This window comes from Ambystoma mexicanum, chromosome 5p (genome assembly GCF_040938575.1).
Source record: "Ambystoma mexicanum isolate Mex_15411 chromosome 5p, UKY_AmexF1_1, whole genome shotgun sequence".
Taxonomy (NCBI): Eukaryota; Metazoa; Chordata; class Amphibia; order Caudata; family Ambystomatidae; genus Ambystoma; species Ambystoma mexicanum.
The window spans coordinates 1,047,565,493-1,047,583,664 of record NC_090930.1 but is presented as its reverse complement, the minus strand read 5'-3'; the positions used below and the strand labels follow the sequence as shown (position 1 = coordinate 1,047,583,664).

The 18,172-nt window shown below is 48.3% G+C and overlaps 1 protein-coding gene across 4 annotated transcripts in view; it reads left to right on the top strand.

Annotated features, from left to right (window-relative positions):
- Positions 1-18,172, top strand: part of LOC138481404 (leukocyte elastase inhibitor-like) — a 459,314-nt gene that overhangs the window by 281,280 nt on the left and 159,862 nt on the right. For all 4 annotated transcript variants that reach the window (XM_069613538.1, XM_069613541.1, XM_069613539.1 and 1 more), the window contains one exon: positions 7,021-7,119. In XM_069613538.1, the coding sequence (XP_069469639.1) occupies positions 7,021-7,119 (99 nt within the window). The remainder of the gene's footprint in view (positions 1-7,020; positions 7,120-18,172) is intronic.

The following is an 18,172-nucleotide window of genomic DNA, read 5'->3' as shown; positions in this document are numbered from 1 at the left end:
ATTTTAACAGTCTCCTTAAAACCTGCTGTACGAGAAACCCCCTCCCCCCGTCATGCTGACCCTCCCTGCCCTGTCCCAACAATAATCTCAGACCATCTTTGTGTGGATAGAAGGATGCAGAGGCCTTTTTCGGCAGGAGTTAACTTGCAGGTGATCCGTAACAAAGTCGCAGTCTCAGGTCCTGTGGCGAATTAGCTGTAACGACATGCAAGAAAAATAATTCCTCATGGAGGGTTGGGGGGGTTGCACCCCTGTGCACCATTGTTCTAGACGTATGGATCTGCAGTATCCTTGTAGTTCCTGCTAGAAGCTTTCTTGATGGATGCACCATGGAACTCTGCCATGACACCCGGGGGCCTACCAGCTAACCACCATCACCATGGCCCATCAGAATTGAAAAAGTCTGTGTCTATCGTAAAGGAAATTTGTGGGTATCCCTTGGAGAGGTCCAGCGTGAACCTAAGTGTACCTCCTCTGAGGTTAGCATTACTTAGCCGGTGCCCCCCAGACACACTGAGTCCATCTCACCACACTTCTTGGCCACACCAATGGGTCCTGGTCACATGTTGCACCGCCAGAGGGCCCTAATGTGCCATTCTGTGTTTTAAAATGTTCTGCCAGTAGCAACCCTGAATGTTTTCGCAGAGATCATATGTCAGTATGTTACAAATACCTAGTTAAAAAAGGGTTCTAATGCTATAGATTCATTGATTTTGAAGACCCTCGCAATGTGAATTTTTATGCACCTCACCTGGGTTTCCACCCAATTCAGGGTAATCTTCAGATCCGTTTTTTAGAGATTGTATTGTCTCTTATGTGCTCTAGCACCTTGAACCATCTCTTGTGCTAGGTGGAATTACCAGTAAAGATCTCAGACCAAATAACTGGACGGACTCAAAGAATGTGGCAAAGTACTGCTTTATTCTTAAATGAATAAAGTAGAGCAACTGGCAGACATCGGATTGATTCATGCACACTCACACACAAAGATGATTACACAGAGGTTTTATACCCTAATATGCGTCACCTATGATGTCATCCTACGTGGCAAACTGTAAAAGCTATCGACGGGAGGGATTGGCCAAGGGAACATATTTACTTACAGAATACATATGGGTTAGTACTTCATTGTCTGTATCTTATATAGGAGGCAAGCCTCAAACAACCTCTAAATACGTATAATAGTGATAATAGGTGACAAAATGGCAGTGGATTGGTCTATGCAACATTATATAGCAGGTTAACCAATAGATCCACTGATTGATTGGCATTCCCACCCAACCTTGGACGTTTGGCTCGGCTAGCAGCAAGTAGGCAAAATGAAACCCAGGTGCTTGAGTCACGTCAGACTGCTCCCCACTTTCCCAATTAGTCCATCATCTCTCATCAGTCTGCCATGAGCCAGAGTTTACCATTTGTAGTTGACCTTGTAGCTCGCTCTCTGTTCTGGGACATTCAAGGGAGTGTAAGCACATCACTATCTTTATCCACAGCTTAATTAATAGCCCTTGTTTTCGATTTCTGGATCACGTGTGAGGAGACCACAAATGGGTCCATTTCGATCTACTATTAACTGCATTTAATTATGCTGGGTGTCATTGTTCCTCTTGGCCTCTAGAGACTTGCTCACTCCATCTTGTAGGAGCCTTCTCCCTTGTTAATTGTCCAATACTTTGGCTCTTGCAAATGTTTTCTTCTTCTTTAATCTAAGAGAAATAGATCTCATGTCCAAGACTTATCCATTTGCCTCCATTTGTGCTTTGCAGCTATTCCTTGAAATAGCATCATTGATCCCAGGCCAACATAGACTCCTCTCTGTTTTGCACACAAACCTGTTTACTAGCGTCTCCTGGCTCTGCAGCCATGGTCTGTTTCTGAGCTGAATTGAATCTTTGCACGAGCCGGCGTCCATTTTCCTTTCATGGCCATGCTTGCCACGTTATATTTTCCTCTACAGCAAGATTCTATGTATCTCATCTACCTTGCATTGCTGCATGTTTAAACCTATTGGTCAAGAGGTTACTTCATTCTTCTTTGTATATATGATTACTTTATCGTTTCGGACATGTTTCTCTTATCACTTCAGTTTAGGGGTGGATTTACCGGTCTCCAGGCAGACAAAAGGGGAGCGGGGCCTCTGTGCCCGGCCCCGCCACCTTCACTTCCTTCCCAGTCGCTAGATAGGTGTGCACAGCAGGCTGGCAGCAGCGGCGGTGCTCATGGGTTAACACGCCGTGCCTGTGAGCATTATACCTGGCTGCCTGGGCTTGCCTGCCCTGCAGGCAGCCAAACTTTGCAAAGCGTGACTTGTGTGCCTTTGTGCCGGTGCACAGCAATTGCAAAATTAGCTACTTTTATTCAGCATGGATGGTTGGGGCCCGGTCAGGTTTTATTGTTTGTACTTGGCCGGCTTTTAGGAGGACAGTGTGCATACAACAGAAATGAAGGAAAATACATGCTGCTTCGCTTCTGCCATGTTTGTTTACAACATGTCTTGTTGTGCTGTACGCCTGGCTGGGTAGGAATGCTTTGATGGCACGTTAGAAATATGTTACTATATTAATCTAATTGGAAGGTGAAATGTTACATGATGTGGAATGCGGTTCTTTTTGACAATATGCAGCGTCTATGAGTGGAAAAGTGCTGTGTCTCATGCTATGTGGCGTGCAATGTTTGTAGTTTTCAGGCACATTGGTTGTGTTACTTAAAGGTATTCAAAAGCGTACTTTTGTGACATCGTGCCGACTTTAATGGTTTCACTGGCAACGGGTGATGATTATATCTCATGCGCCTGGCTGGGAAGGTGCATATTGAGGACACTGGAGAAACGTGTTGTAAAATGATCTGATTAGTTGGAGTAATGTTTGTTATACAATAAATAATATGGTTTTGCATGCTAGTGTTTCTACAGTGTACAGCATCTGGAGTGGTTGGATTTATATCTTTAGTTTTATGCGATATGCGGGGGCGGCTGGTGGTCCAGGTCCATGGAAGATAGAGCAGCAGGTGGTGCCGCCGGGACTGTCTGTAACATTACAATGTAACAGTTTGCTGGCGCCACTGCCGCCATGATTTCACGACACGCCCAGTCCAGGGCCCAGCACATTTCCAGAATGTTCCTGATCCAGTCAGTCTGTTCCACTCCAAGAAGAACTTGTGTGCACTCTGCACCGCCAGTCCGTCCACATCGACTCCACCATCAGAACGCTTTGCCAGCCAGTGCAGAGAGCAGAGCAGCAATAGGCAGCGTGTGGAGTGGAGATGGTCATGGTAGTGGGGTGGTGACTGCTGTCTGCCACAGTCACTTCAGTGCCTGGAATGGAGCAGTGAGTGGATCGGTGGCACGGAGGCCCTTAATGGGCCTTGGCTTCAGTTAACTGCAAAGTTTGGCTTGGAAGCAACGTGTATATTTTGAAATTCCACCCAAAGGTATAGTTTAACCCTTCTTTTTCCTTTATTTCTCTCTCAAATGTCTTAAGCAAGTGAGTAGTGCATTTTATTTGCTGTTATTCAGTATGAACTCATGTCATAACCTACATTCCTGCGGAAACAGACTGACTGTTCTCAAGCCCTATTGGCACGATTACTCCATGAGAGGCCTGTGAACACATCTGTGCATCGGGTGCAACACAAATACAGAAGGCGTACTCAATCATGTGACTGTATGTCCATCCCCACTTAAATACCATGATCACTCAGCGGTAGGTTTTTGCCATCAGATTTACCGCAAAATGTACACAGCAATTGTGCGCACAGACGGATCTTGCATACTTGCAGTCCCTCGGATGTGAGCTTATTCAAACACATGTACAGTCAAATGCACAAATACATACAACTACATACTCATTGCCCTCCACATTTGCATACATATGGCAAATCAGCAATGTGTGGGTGCGTACCGATCTGCACCTGCACACAAGCTTACATGTGTACGTGTACAGACACTCTCCCATGTACACAAACAAGCGGTCGTTCAGAGTTGTGTTCCCACACTCACTCACTCAGCGTTGCTTAATCGGACTCGGTTCTCAGACAAATCACTTGCAGTTTTTCTGGTTTTCCTCTTTACAAGTGGCATGAGAGAAATAAAGCCCTGAGCCAAGGGCAGCTCCTGCTGCGGCATGGGGGGTAACAGAGGAGCCCCAGAGGGCATGAGGGACGGGGAGGCGTGCCAGGGGCTGGGCGCCACAGGGTGAAGCAGGGTGTACTAGTGATGGGGGCACCAAGGGCGGGCACTGTCACTCACCCATCATGTTGCACTGCATCCCTGCATCCAGGCTCTAGTCCAGGGGGATGGGCACTGCGCAGACAGCAGTTAATGAAGCATCAGTGAAGGGGCGACAGACTCTGCATGGGGCTAAAGGAGACATCTGCCCTGCCCCCTGAAGCGGAGGTGGGCAAGGAAGAAAGGAGCCGGGCCCAAGAGACCTATCGAAACATAGCAGTTAACGTGCAGTGTTCACTCTTATGCAGCTCTCTCTGGTGCAGTCTGCCTGCTGCAGTGCAAACAAGCCTTGTCTCGTGTTTGCCTTGGCGCAAAGTGCGAGTGACCAAAGTTACTTGGAAGCAAAACGGATACTTTCGTTATTCACACGTGCTTTTCAGCCTTGGTTTAAGTTACGTTGGGTAAGGGTTCGTTGTTGCTTTGCTGCTCGTGGGAATGGCTTTTTACATTAATTCCCAGGTGTACTCCTTGCCAACATCTCTGTGTGTAATTAGTGAGCGTTGTACTACTGTTGGGTTTGATGCGTGTGCAGGCCAGAGCGTGACCCAAGTCTGCTGCTCCCACATTCCAACTGACAGGAAAGTATGCAAACGCGGATTACTCATGAAAACGTTGATCTTCCCAGCATTTCCCAACACCATTAAACTGAAAACCCCAGGAGTCAGACTACACAGTGTCCTGTTTTTTCAGGAGATCACTATTATATCAGTAAATCCCAGACAACCTTTCAATAATTTTACATTTTATGGGTATGGCTGCTGGTGAGGTTTTAACAGGATTTAATGGTGTTAATGGAAGGTTAGTAGGGCCTGCGTGCAGGTGGCGACGCCCATGGAAGGGAGAAGATTTTCAAATGATGTCAAAAGCCCTGTAGGTACTCTCCAGAAGTTTATTTCACCTGGAGTCTTTCAATAATCTAGAACCTCTTCGATCCGTGTCTCGGTGTTCTTGATCTAGCTCATAGCAGAAGAACATTGGGTCACCGCTCCAAACTGCCTTTAAATGCCCCCTCGCTCCACCTCTGAAATTGTGTGGTGGGAGCAGCCAGTACAATTAGGGGTGGGGTGGTTGGACCATGTATGTGGTGATGCCAATTCTGCCACTATTGCCAGCTTAGTGTTGACGGAAGCCTCTCTATCCATTCCCCCCGTGACCTGCAGTGGTCACGGTGGGAAGCTAAAGCCTGCCAGAGTCTGGAGCTTGAGAACCAGAGAACCGAAAATCTTCTCATGCCTGGTCCTGTCCCCAGTGCCCTCTATTGCAGACTAGGAATCAATTGGATTAGGCCTTGTGATCACATAACCCCTCATTATCATCCTCCAATACAACCATTGATCGCAAAGCCTGCAGTGATGAAGAGTCCCGGCTGTTTCCAGTTAGTCACACCCCCAGGTAACTGTAATAAAGACAACTTTATAAAATATTGCTTTTGTCCCTAAAGTTTGCCATGGTGCACTTGTGACCACAATTAACTCTGCCCACCCTAAACTCCGCCTCCATGACCCGCCCACCTTGGGCTCTTTGTCAGTGACATTGTTACTTCTTCAGTATTTTCATATCGTTTCAGTATGTCCTTGTTAAACATCTTTATGACATCACTCTGCCCACGTCAGATTTGACTCAGCACTACATAATATCCAGTGGTGTGGGCTATCATTCCTCCACACGATATCCTACCACTCCTTCAGTATGAGGATACATTTGATACGGGTGTGCACATCGTCTCTCGTACACTCATTGCGGTATAGGCATAACACATGGAGCCCCATATAAGGCCCTTCTCCTGCTGTTGGAGTATGTCGGCGGCGACGGGGCGGGAGTTAGGGATAAGGCACCCACCTGCTGCTATACACTTCCATACCAAATAATGCATGTGTGGCGATCCTTTGATTAATTAGAAACATTTTGGTTATAAGATATCTCTGGGTTTAGTGCACTCTATAAATGTTACGTTATGTTGAAGGATATTCTTACCGCGCACTATCACCACCGGAGTGGTCCCCTGGCACTCTGGTGGATCAGAAAATCAAGAGAGTAGGGTAAGTTAGTAGGACCGTGCAGGAAAAAATGCAAGAGAGCTGTGAAGTGCTGTTTTGGCAGCTTCAGTTCAGTTTACACCATTCAGTAGTTGTCATTTTCTGTTGTGCGAGGCTATGTGTGGTTTGTTTCGTTGTTGTGGTGTTAAATAAATCAACATATAAAGAACATACACCTTCCCAGATATTTTGGTGTGCATGGATACACTCTCCTTGGGTACGTCTCCCAGTTCTGCTTTAGTCTCCTTACCAAAGTGGTATGATGTCGAGTAGAATCAGCACAAGGCAGATACCAGGAGGTGTGTTTAAACATAGTCAGAGTTGGACTGGGGCATATAATGCCTCGGGCACCACTGAAAAAGTGGCCCACAGTAGCAAATGGCAATTCATTCCTTTTGTGACATACTGAGTAGTACCCAAAGGGGAGGTTTTTGATAAAATGTGACACAAATTGTGCATTTTAAAGGACAGTTATTCAGTAACAGTGGTCAAAACTTCTAGCTGCACGGTGAAGTAACTTATCAAACTTCCCACATTGGCCTTAAAAGTGTCCCACTTGACCAAAAAAATTGCCCACACTAGCATTTTGCGTTTAATGTCATGGCTTTGTCCAAGTCAAGTTTGGAGCATTTTCAAATTTAATTGGACCAATACTAGAGGTACTTCTATGCCTATGAGCACAACTCGCTGGTAAACACTGCGCATTACTTGTAGTGTGATTCCTGTACAATAACATCACCTTTCCTTTTGGCTTCGCAGGTGCTTCTTTTCGACCAAGTGGTAAGCGCCCATGCACCCCTCTCCCCTGGAATGGAGCAGCAGGTGATGAAGGCCCAGCATCACGTGCCCTGTCCGAAGGTATGAGAGCGCATGCGTCGGCGGCACTGTGTATGCTCATGACTTATTCTCGATTCTTGTGATGCCGCTGAGTTTACATGGTCACGCAAAGGAGTCGAAACCAAAACAAGGTTAACGTATGCACCCAACGTTTAAAGAAATCTCCAAGCAGTTTTTCAGCTCCTGTGAAATGTTAGGGTTTGGAGGCTGGGTGAAATTTGACCCAGCACAGTTCTTGAGTGCAGTATAAAATGTTGAGAGTTTAAAGGCACGCTTTTGGTGTAGGGGAAAACAAAAACAAACAAGTTCCTTTTTAAGTCGGCCCGGAAACAGTTCTTGCTCTCTCTCTGACTCTTGTAACAGAGGAAATACCTCTGTGGAATACATCTAAATTCAGTTTCCTATGTGGTCCCATTGGTCCAGGCATAGGAATGCCTGTTGTAATGTTTTTTATTGGTGGTCCAGTGCATAAGTAGTTTTCCTGTGCGCGCACTGGACAGAGAGTTCCTACTTATGCTGCCATTTGTCAAGAGCTAAGCACTTGTTTTATTATTATTATTCATGACAATTTTTGTGGCAGCACATCCATCAATTCTTAATCATAGGCACCACCTACTGGCCAACTGAATTACGTCTATGTCTGGCCCCATATATCTATATTACACATATATTTAGGGCCTGATTCACAGAGCGTTTTCCTATGGGATAGCACCATTATAAAATGCTTCTGTGAATCAGGCCTTTAATATGTATTTTAAATGATTTGCATCTTCTCACATTGTATTTTCACTTTTCCTCCTTTCAATATAACCTTTAAGTGCCTTCACCAGGGTCAGACTGGGGCAATAAATCAGTCCAGACACCAATGAAAAAGTGGCCCAGAATCACACATTGTAATTAATTACTATCCAGAACAGACTGAGTACTATCCAAGCAGACTGAGTACTATCCAGAACAGACTGAGTACTATCCAAGCAGACTGAGTACTATCCAAGCAGACTGAGTACTATCCAGAACAGACTGAGTACTATCCAAGGGAGGTTTTGGTAAAATATGTTGTAAATAATGCCTTTGAAAACACATTTGCTTAGTAGCATTGGCTTAAACCAGTGTAGTAACCTTTGAAACTGGCCCACTCTGGCCAAAAAGCGGTGATTTGTGTAAAAAACAAATGTCTCACCCTAGAATCCTGGACCGGTTCTTCAGGCCCTGTAGGCCAGTCCGACCCTGTTACAGCTACACCCAAAGACCTGAGCTCCCCCAAACCTCTGCAAATCCTGAAAGGCAGCTCCGGGAAGCCGAGCCTACAGTATATCTTTGTTTTAATTACTCTGAACAATGCAGCCACAATTTAGGGTATTATTTAGCTGCCATTGGAGTCTATTGAAAGTGGACTGTTCCGTAAAAGCCCAGTCATACAGCTGTCCATTTTTAAGATAGCCACTGTGACACCTATACACCAAAAACATTTTCACAGTGCACGAATGCACTGCCAGGCATTCTTTAAAGGCATGGCACTGATGGAATTGGGAGGCTGGTTCTGAGGGTCGCCCTGTGTAACACTTGCACAGAGGAGTGATGCTGACAGACCCGAGAGGATGGCAGTGGAAGTGAGTGGGTGTGATGCTGTCCTTCAGAAGGAAATGTGCGGGCACCTGTGGCAGGATTATTGTGAAGGTGATCTACTATGACGCTTGCCCACGCGCGGGTCTGATGCTGATACAGGTGAACGGATGACTAGATTGAGGATGTATTTATGGAAATTGTTTTCCTGGCACATGGGAGTTGATTGGAGCAAATGAAAATGACCATCATGTGGGTCTTTTGGGAACACTCAATTTTCTGCAGCGATGCTGATGTGAATTGAAGGGTGATGGGAGCCATCAGAGAGGAAGTGAATTAAATCAAAGAAGGCAGTTTAGGTGAACATGGGGCAATGTGGAGAAGAGTCTCCTGGGATGGCCTGCTCCCTCAGGAGGCCACCCCGTCGTATGACTACATTGATTGATAGCCTCGGGCCTGGGCGGGCCTAATCTAGACCACGTGATGAGATCTCAAATGCTCAAATTCCATAAGGCTCTTCATTCACCATAAAAGAAGACCCAGCCAAAAAAGATTCTTTCAGGTCTACCAAAGCAAGGCTGAAATTCCATGATGGGAAAAGGTGATTGTTGAACAGGAAATTAATGCACATCTTCTCTAGTAATGTCCACGTGATGATTCTGATGAAATATGCACTAATGTTACTTTTAAGTAATGTATTAGAAGCACTTTGATACTTTGTTTTAAATGTAGATTTTATGATAAAAAAAAGAAAAGTATATGGCTTTTAGTTTTTTAGTTTAGCATTTTACAGCAAAAGGGACATGGCCCAGGACCTGACAAATCACTTTAATCCCATCTGCTCACTAAATACAGTCAGGCCACTGCACGTGGTGAGTAACAGAATGGCCCACCTAAGAAACGACAGCCAGACAAGAAGGAACTTAGCAAAAATGAAATTACATTGCCATAAGAAACTATGCTCTCAAAATGCAGATCTTGTCACCCAGCAAAATAACAACTTTGCTTAAGACACCATTTTCAAGCTCAAGCCTGCGAGACCTCCGCATCTTGTGCTACCTTTCAGCTTACAGACACACCCAACATGCAGTGCATCGGGCAGGAAAACTTAAACGCAGTTGGAACTAGCAGGGGCAAAAAAAAGCCCACAAGGAACTCCTGGAATGCCCACCATTTCCAGGCAATAATGGATGACCTTCCCCACCACAATTTTCAAGGATTGCACAACACTAACAGAAACCCTCCACCAAATCACACGCTTAATCACAATGGACTGGTTCGGCTACAAATTGCAGGATCTCATACGCAAGCCCAGTCTGGATGATCACAGCGACACAACATGCAACCTACTAGAACTATTAAACCCATTCCAATGAAATCGACACACACACCACCTGCCTGACCTATACTTGCTAATGCAGAGGATAAGAAGTCCCCGAAGGAAGGGCCAAGAGAGGGCCACAAAGGGCATCAACATGGGACTGAAAGGTGGAAAAAAAGATACAATGCAACCTGATCAGCACTCACTCAATGTCTGAGCACAGTACAGAGATCTACCAGATCCTCAGCAAAGGAGGCACCGACCTGCAAACATGACTACAAGGTGGGAGCAGACGGAACCACCCTAAATATCTTCAAGGCCACCCTAGAAGTAGGATGGATTGGTGTGGCAGAAGAAACACCTCAGAATCTTAAAAGTACCACCTAGGGGCGTCTCAGAGTGGGAATATCTCCTCATCCGCTTGAACTTCTTCCTCCAATCCCAGCTTTACAGAACGTTTCTCAGACACTGTTGTCAACCTTGTGATGGAATAGAGACACCTCATAATTCTTGCAAGATTTCAGTGTCTGGTTTGAGGAAGAGCAAGAAACCTCTGCCAAATCATTGAATTCCTACATGTCCGGTTTTCACCTTACCGTTATCGAAGGAAAAACACATTCTGCAAAGCCTGCATTGGATGGACTGACTGCTACACCCTCCCCATCCACTTTGTTATCAGTTCATCAGTGCACATGCCCCCCACACATGAGATGCTGCTATCAGCAGAATCAAGCGGAAAACCCTCAATTTAGAGGGAATTGGAAGAGTAATGCTGCCACACACCTTGTCAACATCAGACCTTTCCCTCCATGAGGAAAGAACAGAGATAAACCACAATTTGGTTTTTCAGAAGCCCTGGACACCCTTACACCTTTGAAACAATTCACCCTTTCAGAGAGAAAAGCAGCTGCAAGATGGTAAACCACCTTTTATGACACCTAAAGAAAATAAACCGTAAAATTGAACAAGCTTGGAGGAAATGCTACCGGCAAAAAACAAAGCAGTTTATCACTCTTGGGTCTGACATTACAAAGATGCAATTTGAAAGGCCAAGAAACTACACTGCTGCAAATGCAGAAGAATGAGAACTTACCCAGAGAGAGCCATTTTCAAAATCATGAAGGAAAGAATTAACCCTAGCCACTGCAACAAGTCACCAACAACCTCCCCAAAACTATGCAACAACATCACCAATAACTTCCTAACAAGATGAAAAGGATCCATGAGGCCATTCACCCAGCACAAATCGATGAAATAAACTAGGACACTAACATCACCTTCCCCATTTATTTATTTTATTTATTTATTTCATTTGTTATACGCACACAGGACCCGGAGGTATCATGGCGCTAGATTACATAAAGTAGAGCATAGGTAGTTACAGTTAACAGTAGTTACATAGGTGATCATGCATATTTGTTAAAAAGTGCAGTTTTGACTTGTTTGTGAAATGCCAGGTAGGAAGGTTGGTTCCTGATGGTGGGGGGGGCGTGTTCCATAAAGTGGGCGCGATGACAGTGAAGCAGGATCCCCTGATTGTTTTCCGGAGAATCTAGGTGTAGTAAGTGAGATGGAGGAAGTTGAGCGTAAGGTTCGTAGATTGGGTTTCTTGTAGATGCGGTGTGTGTGAAAGGGGGGGGCAGTGTTGTAGAGGCAGTGGTGGGTGGTGGAGAGTATTTTTAAGTCAATGGCCCTCATTACGACCCTGGCGGAAATGGGAAAACGATGGCGGAAATGCAATACCGCCATCGAATAGCGCTCGGTGCGACTATGACCCGTCACCGCAAAGTACGAAGCCATTAGCGACACCGTAGTGAACGCCAACGCTAACTGCACTAAGCACGCGCGCGCGCGCCATGCCAAACCGCAAACACCACCATGGTGCAACGGTACGCCAATTCCGACCCTAGCGGACATGTACCTAACGCCATCAGGCATGGCGGAATGGACCATTCCGCCATGGTGAGAAGTACGGCATCGCGAATCAACCGTAAACGGCCCCACTGAGTGCCTGTACACCGCTCCCTGCCCACAAAGTACAACTCCCTGTAGGTGCAAAGAAGTCACAATGCAACCATTGAAAAGTACAAAGCACCCATGCATGCCAACGAACAAAAGCAACACAAGAGGTGCCAATGGGAGCTGCAGGGCACAGATGGCACGAATACAGAAGCCATCCCAATGGACATGACCACAGTCCCCCACCAAGAAACGCACGCAAACACAGGCACCTGTGCCCAGCAACAATCCGAAAACACATCATTCCACCAGTCCACCTGGCTGACCGGCATCTGTTACACAAAACCCAATCCCCCGCCCCTGAGCATGACAACATTCAAACTGTCACATTGGCAGCCCCCATCCCTGACCTCACGGGCTCAGTAGGCAAACGCGCCCAGTACAGTACCACGCAACTAAACCCCGAAGCAGGAACCCAATGCAGATCTCCTCACAATACATCGCCCCACAAATAGGCACATGCCACATCACTTGCAAAGAAAAACGCTACACGGGCCAAATCAGATCAGAAATTTAATGCACAACTAAATCACCAAGCCCATACAGCCATCAGGCCACGAACTCAAAAACACATTTCACCATTGAGGGCTGCATCCGCAAGAAATGACCATCCACCACTTGTGTGACGCCCTGTTCCAGCATGGTACACAGAGCCACATTCACGTACTAAAAGGCTACATGGAAGCGCACACAACCGCAGGGCCGTCCCAATGTGGAGGCACTAGTCCAGCTGAAAGGCCGAAATGTTGCTCCGAGCCACCAGTACTGCGTAAGGGCATGTGGGCCACTGGCGATCGTCCCATAAGATCGTAATGCTGCTCCACCGATTAACACGAAGCAGCAGGTGTCGGGAGTAAAATCCATCTGCAGGAGTGGCATACAGATGGCAGTGGCAAAAGGGGAGGAGATACCTGTCAACCAAAAGAAAAGAACAAGAACAGAATGGCCATCAGAACCACATACGAACAACTCACTTCAATGAGCACACGAAATCCACAGCCATATGCATGCTAGCCCACTCCAAAGGATCATCACCACCCCAAAACCACTTGCGACTAATAACTCTCTATATCGAGGTGTAAACACCATCACAAACGAGTGTACCTGTGCATGCGTCTGCCATAACAGAATCCATCAGAGGGGAATGTTAACGTGCATGGACACAAGTGGCTGAGTGCGCGTCGAGACAGGGAGGGCTCAACAAGGCCAGATAGACGATGGGCCCACTATGGCAGCCCTGCATCACATAGCGTAGGGGAGGCGGATAGACCCCAAGAAGCCCTGTACAAGGGAAACTCTGCATCAAATCACCTGCCCATGCATCCATTCATCATACCCTCATCCAGGAATCAAAACGCCTGAATAATTACTCACATGACATTAGAAACATCCATTGAGTCTGTGCGTAATGCAGCCTGCTAAATCCACAGTGCCCCAGCCCGTAAATCCAGTGTTGTGAAGTAACATGTATTTGGGAATGCCCGGCCTCATCGCCCACGTAGCTATTGCGCATCCCAAACTATTCATATCAATCATTGCTCCCTCGCCATGGGCCCTGTCTCAAGGACATAGAACAAAAGAACGTTATATTTGCAGACAGACCTGTGGGCATCTCCTCGCCGCTAGCCGGAAACCGAAAGCGCCGCCCTTCGAATTCCTCATTTGCAACATCACGTCGAGAAGGCATCTGTGGCCGTTTGAAATCACTAATTATTCCATCGAGTGCGGCTGTGCGTGAAAATGGCAACTGCCTTCACCCACGAATGGGAAGCCACGCCCGTCGTTGCAACTCAGTACAGTGATGCATGAGGGCCCACCGTTACTCGAGTACTACGTTCCACTGACCCTTCACAAGTCTGTCCGCGACTGCACAGACAGTATGGGAAACAATGGGACCACAGCAGAATGAACATATCAACCAATCTTACACGGCCATCGGGTACAAATACATGAATGCAATAGCAAGATACAAATACCCGATTTGCAGCGTCGTGCGCGGGACATGCTCGGCCAAAGGGGAGAGCAGTTGGCACAGGTGGAATCAATCACCACAGGTGGAGGCCATACAGCCTGGAAACACATAAATTGCACAGCCAGTCTCCTCCCACAACCACAGCGAAATGCTACCGGCAGGACTCGCGATGTTGGCCCTGGGGGACCTGATAGCACTGCAAGTGCTCCGACTCCAAGAGGAAGACGAACATCAACTACAACCAGCCGCACGGAGGAGACGCAGGAGGAGGAGGAGGCCAAGGCAGGGCCAGCAAGGCCCAGCAGCACAGCCACTACCACCACGCAGGCAGCCCGCAATCCCACGCCTCCGAGCACATCCGTTCAACCTCACTGATGAGCAGATCCACACCCTCTACCGTCTGGACCGGGACACCATAGCCGCCATTGTGGACATGACACAGGCTGACCTAGTCAGCATGATAGATAGCCCAACCGCCATCCCACCCCTACTGAAGGTGGTGTCTGTACTCCACTTCCTGGCCACTGGCACCTACCAGCACACAGTCGGACAGTTGCATGGCATTTCTCAGCCACTGTTCTCACGGACACTATTCCAAGTGCTCGATGCCCTCCTGCAGCACGCAGACGACTACATCTCTCTACCACGCTCGGAGCAGGAAATAACCAACACAAAAGTTGGATTCCATGCACTTGCCGGCATACCGGGTTGCATTGGTGCCATCGACTGCACCCATGTTGAATTGGTCGTCCCACATGCCATGGAGGCCCAGTACCGCAACCGAAAACAATTTCATTCCCTGAATGTACAAATGGTGTGTGACTCCAACAGGATCATTACGCATTGTTGTGCCCGATTCCCTGGATCAACCCATGATTCCATGGTCTTGAGGAACTCTACCATACCACGCTACATGGAGCGACACGCAGGGAACAGATCCTGGCTACTCGGTGAGTCTCATTGCATGCATGATGATGTGGGGTATGTGATTTGGCAATGTACTGGCAGGAAGGGGGGGGGTGTGCGTACGTATCAATGGCATTCCACATCCTACGTTTCTCGTCCACATACAGGTGATGCTGGATATCCACTGAAGAGATGGCTCCTCACACCAGTCCGGAACCCACGGGACCAGCATGAGGAGGACTACAACCATGCCCACTCACGTACCCGTGTAGTCATAGAACAGGCATTCGGCCTACTGAAGACTCGTTTCCGCTGCCTGAGCAGGTCTGGCGGGGCACTCCTGTACCGCCATGAGAAGGTTGCAAAGATGGTCATGGCATGTGTCATGCTCCACAACATGTGCGTACGTAGAAATGTGCCCATGCCCCCTGACGCAGAACTGCAAGCACCTGATGATGGTCATGATGAGGGTGGGGATGTGGCAGCACCTCATGGAGTCTGCGAGGCACCGGAGGCCCGTGACATCCGTCAGCATCTCATTGATGTATGCTTCTAGCACTCACGCCTGGTGGCTGATACATGGACACGGGACTCGTGGCACTGCGTGTGTCTGGGACATGCACAATATGGACTATACGCCTATGATGGCCTAGTACACAAAGATCAATGTCCACACATCTCATTGGTTGATCGTGCACTTTTTATGGCATATGTGATATCATGTTGAACACCCTATCGACCCGCCACCCAAGTGAGCCCAACACACCCCCTCCACCCTCCTACCTCCCCCCCGAATACCAGTGTCCAAAGATGCTCATTGTCAGTGGCCTGTCGCTATTGCAAGCCCCCTCTGCGGGTATCAGGGGCACCCCTGCCTGTGGAGCGCAGGTTCCTCCCTGATCTACGTTGGGGGCTGCCCTGGACGGAACTTGCAACGGATGATGTGTCTGCCTGCTCACGTCCATGCATGTCCCTAAGGGTTTGCGAGAGCTCAGTGAGCACACGGCGCACTGCGGCAAGTTCGGCACATACGTCTTTGGACGTCGCATGCAGTTCCCCCCTCAGGCTCTCGGTGCTTCTCTCCATTTGGACTCTCAGGCTCTCGGTGCTACTCTCCGTTTGAACTCTCAGGCTCTCGGTGCTACTCTCGATTTGTGCCCTTAGCGTCTCTGTACCTCTCTCCATTTCTGCCCTAAGTGTCTCTGTTGATGTTTCTATGTCTGCCTTGGTGCCCCCACATTCATCGGCATGGCCCTTGAGGAGTGTGGCCATTTGCTGCTGTTGGACGATTAACTTGTCGAGGGACTGTTGCCTCTGCTGGGCCATGGCCATTTGCGGTGGTGTCACAGAGGGGCTGTTGTCCTCATGTTGCCTTGCCACAGGGCTTGGGGGGGATGGCCAGTCGTCGTCTTGTGGCTGCACCTGCGTGGTATCCTCATGTTGTACGGGATGGGACAGACAGGGGGATTGGGACAGGTCATGGATGGATCTGACCTCGACATCCCCGTCTTCTGTGTCCGAGCATGCTGCCATCAATGGGGTGTCACCTATGGTGCTGCTGCCACCAGAGGCAGTGCCTTCTGTGGCATCCGTTGGGGGGACCTGTGGTGGTGGTGTTGTGGCCATGCTGGCTGCTGGGGTGCCTGTTGATGTTCCCTCCTCTGTGCTGCCACCTGATTTGTGCTGCTGCCGTGTCTTGATGCGTGCAGCTGAGGTGGAGGGTCTCTGGCCGTTGGTCTTGGCCCTCTTTGCAGGTGTGCTGGTAGGGGTGTCCTGTAGCTCGTCGTTTGGATCGGACCCTGTGGTGGAGTAAAGGAGGGCGAGGGTTATTGATGGGTCTGTGGGAATTGGAATGGCATTGTATCACATGCTTTGGGGTGGTACCTGAGGGTGATTTGGGTCGGGGACTTGGAGGTGCTTTGATTTGTGTGTGGAGTGAGGGTGCAGTTGTTTGGCAGCCTGCAGTTTGGGTGTGCCTGCTGCACGTGTAGTGCGTGTATTGGGGGTTTTTAATTATTTATGTATTTATTGTGGATTTTAACGTGCGCTATCAGGCCGATGTGTGTGGACGTTCTCCTGGACATGTGTTTCTGTTGCACTATGTGGACGCATGGTACTTCACATGGATGGACTGTGTGGATTGTTATATCTGGGCCACCTACCTGATTCTTCGGATGTCTGCACTCCTTTCTCCATCCCTCCGACTCCCTCAATGCTCTCCATTCCGATGGTGGAGGCACAGATTTCTTCCCAGGGGGTCAACTTGATGGGTGATTCAGGACCTCCCCCGGTGGCTGTGGCAATGTTGCGGTTGGCGGAGAGTATGCTGCGGACGCGTATCCGCAGGTCGTCCCATCGCTTGCGGCATTGCTGTGGGGTGCGGGGTGCGGTCCCCACCGCACTTACACGCTGTGCCACCAGAGCCCATATGGCCTTCTTGTTTGCAAGTGCCGTCCTGGTCATTTGCGTGCTGAAGACGACGGCAGCATTCTCCTGGAGGGTCTCTGTTAGCACGGTGAGTTCCTCGCGGGAGAAGTGGACCTGCCGCTTGCGATCGCACGCTTTCTTCGCTACTTTTCCCATTTTTCTTGGTTTCGCTAGGGTGGTTGACGGGGTGGGGTGTGTCTCAGGGTAGTGTTTTTAGTGGTTGTGTGGTTTTAGTGTATTTATAGGTGTACGCCGGGATGTTTCCCGTTCCGGCCCCGTGTTTTGACTTCCGTTTCCGTATATTTCCGGCCACCGTACTTTCCGGTAGGCGCACACTGCGGTGACCGCTAAGAGGGGTGGCGGTATTGCACCTGGGGCGCCGTACGGCGGCGGTGTGGGCCGTTTTGGGGTCATTTCCGCCATCGCGGACTTTGCACTTCCGCCATTCGGTGGTGCTCGTGCTCGATGGGTCGGAATGGGCCGCAGTTTGCTCCTTCGTGCTATGGCGGAAACGCTATTTACGCTGTGGCGGTCCGGTCAGTCGCTTTCCGCAAGGGTCGTAATGAGGGCCAATGTGTGCTTTGATGGGAAGCCAGTGGGCTTTGCGTCTGATTTGGGAGATGTGCTCTGAGCGTTTGAGGCTCCATTAGACTCCTAGATATTTTAGCAGCTTTTGACACTTTCTTAACATGTACTTGATATCGCTTAAAGGCAGTACCTATCTGAACTGAATTTTTACACTACAAGGATGGAAAGGCTGCATCATATTGTACCTTTCTTTCACATGCTTTCAATAAATTTGTATGTACAGCTAGTCTCTCTTTACTTTTAAAATGTATCAGTACAAAAAGAAATGTCGATAGAGA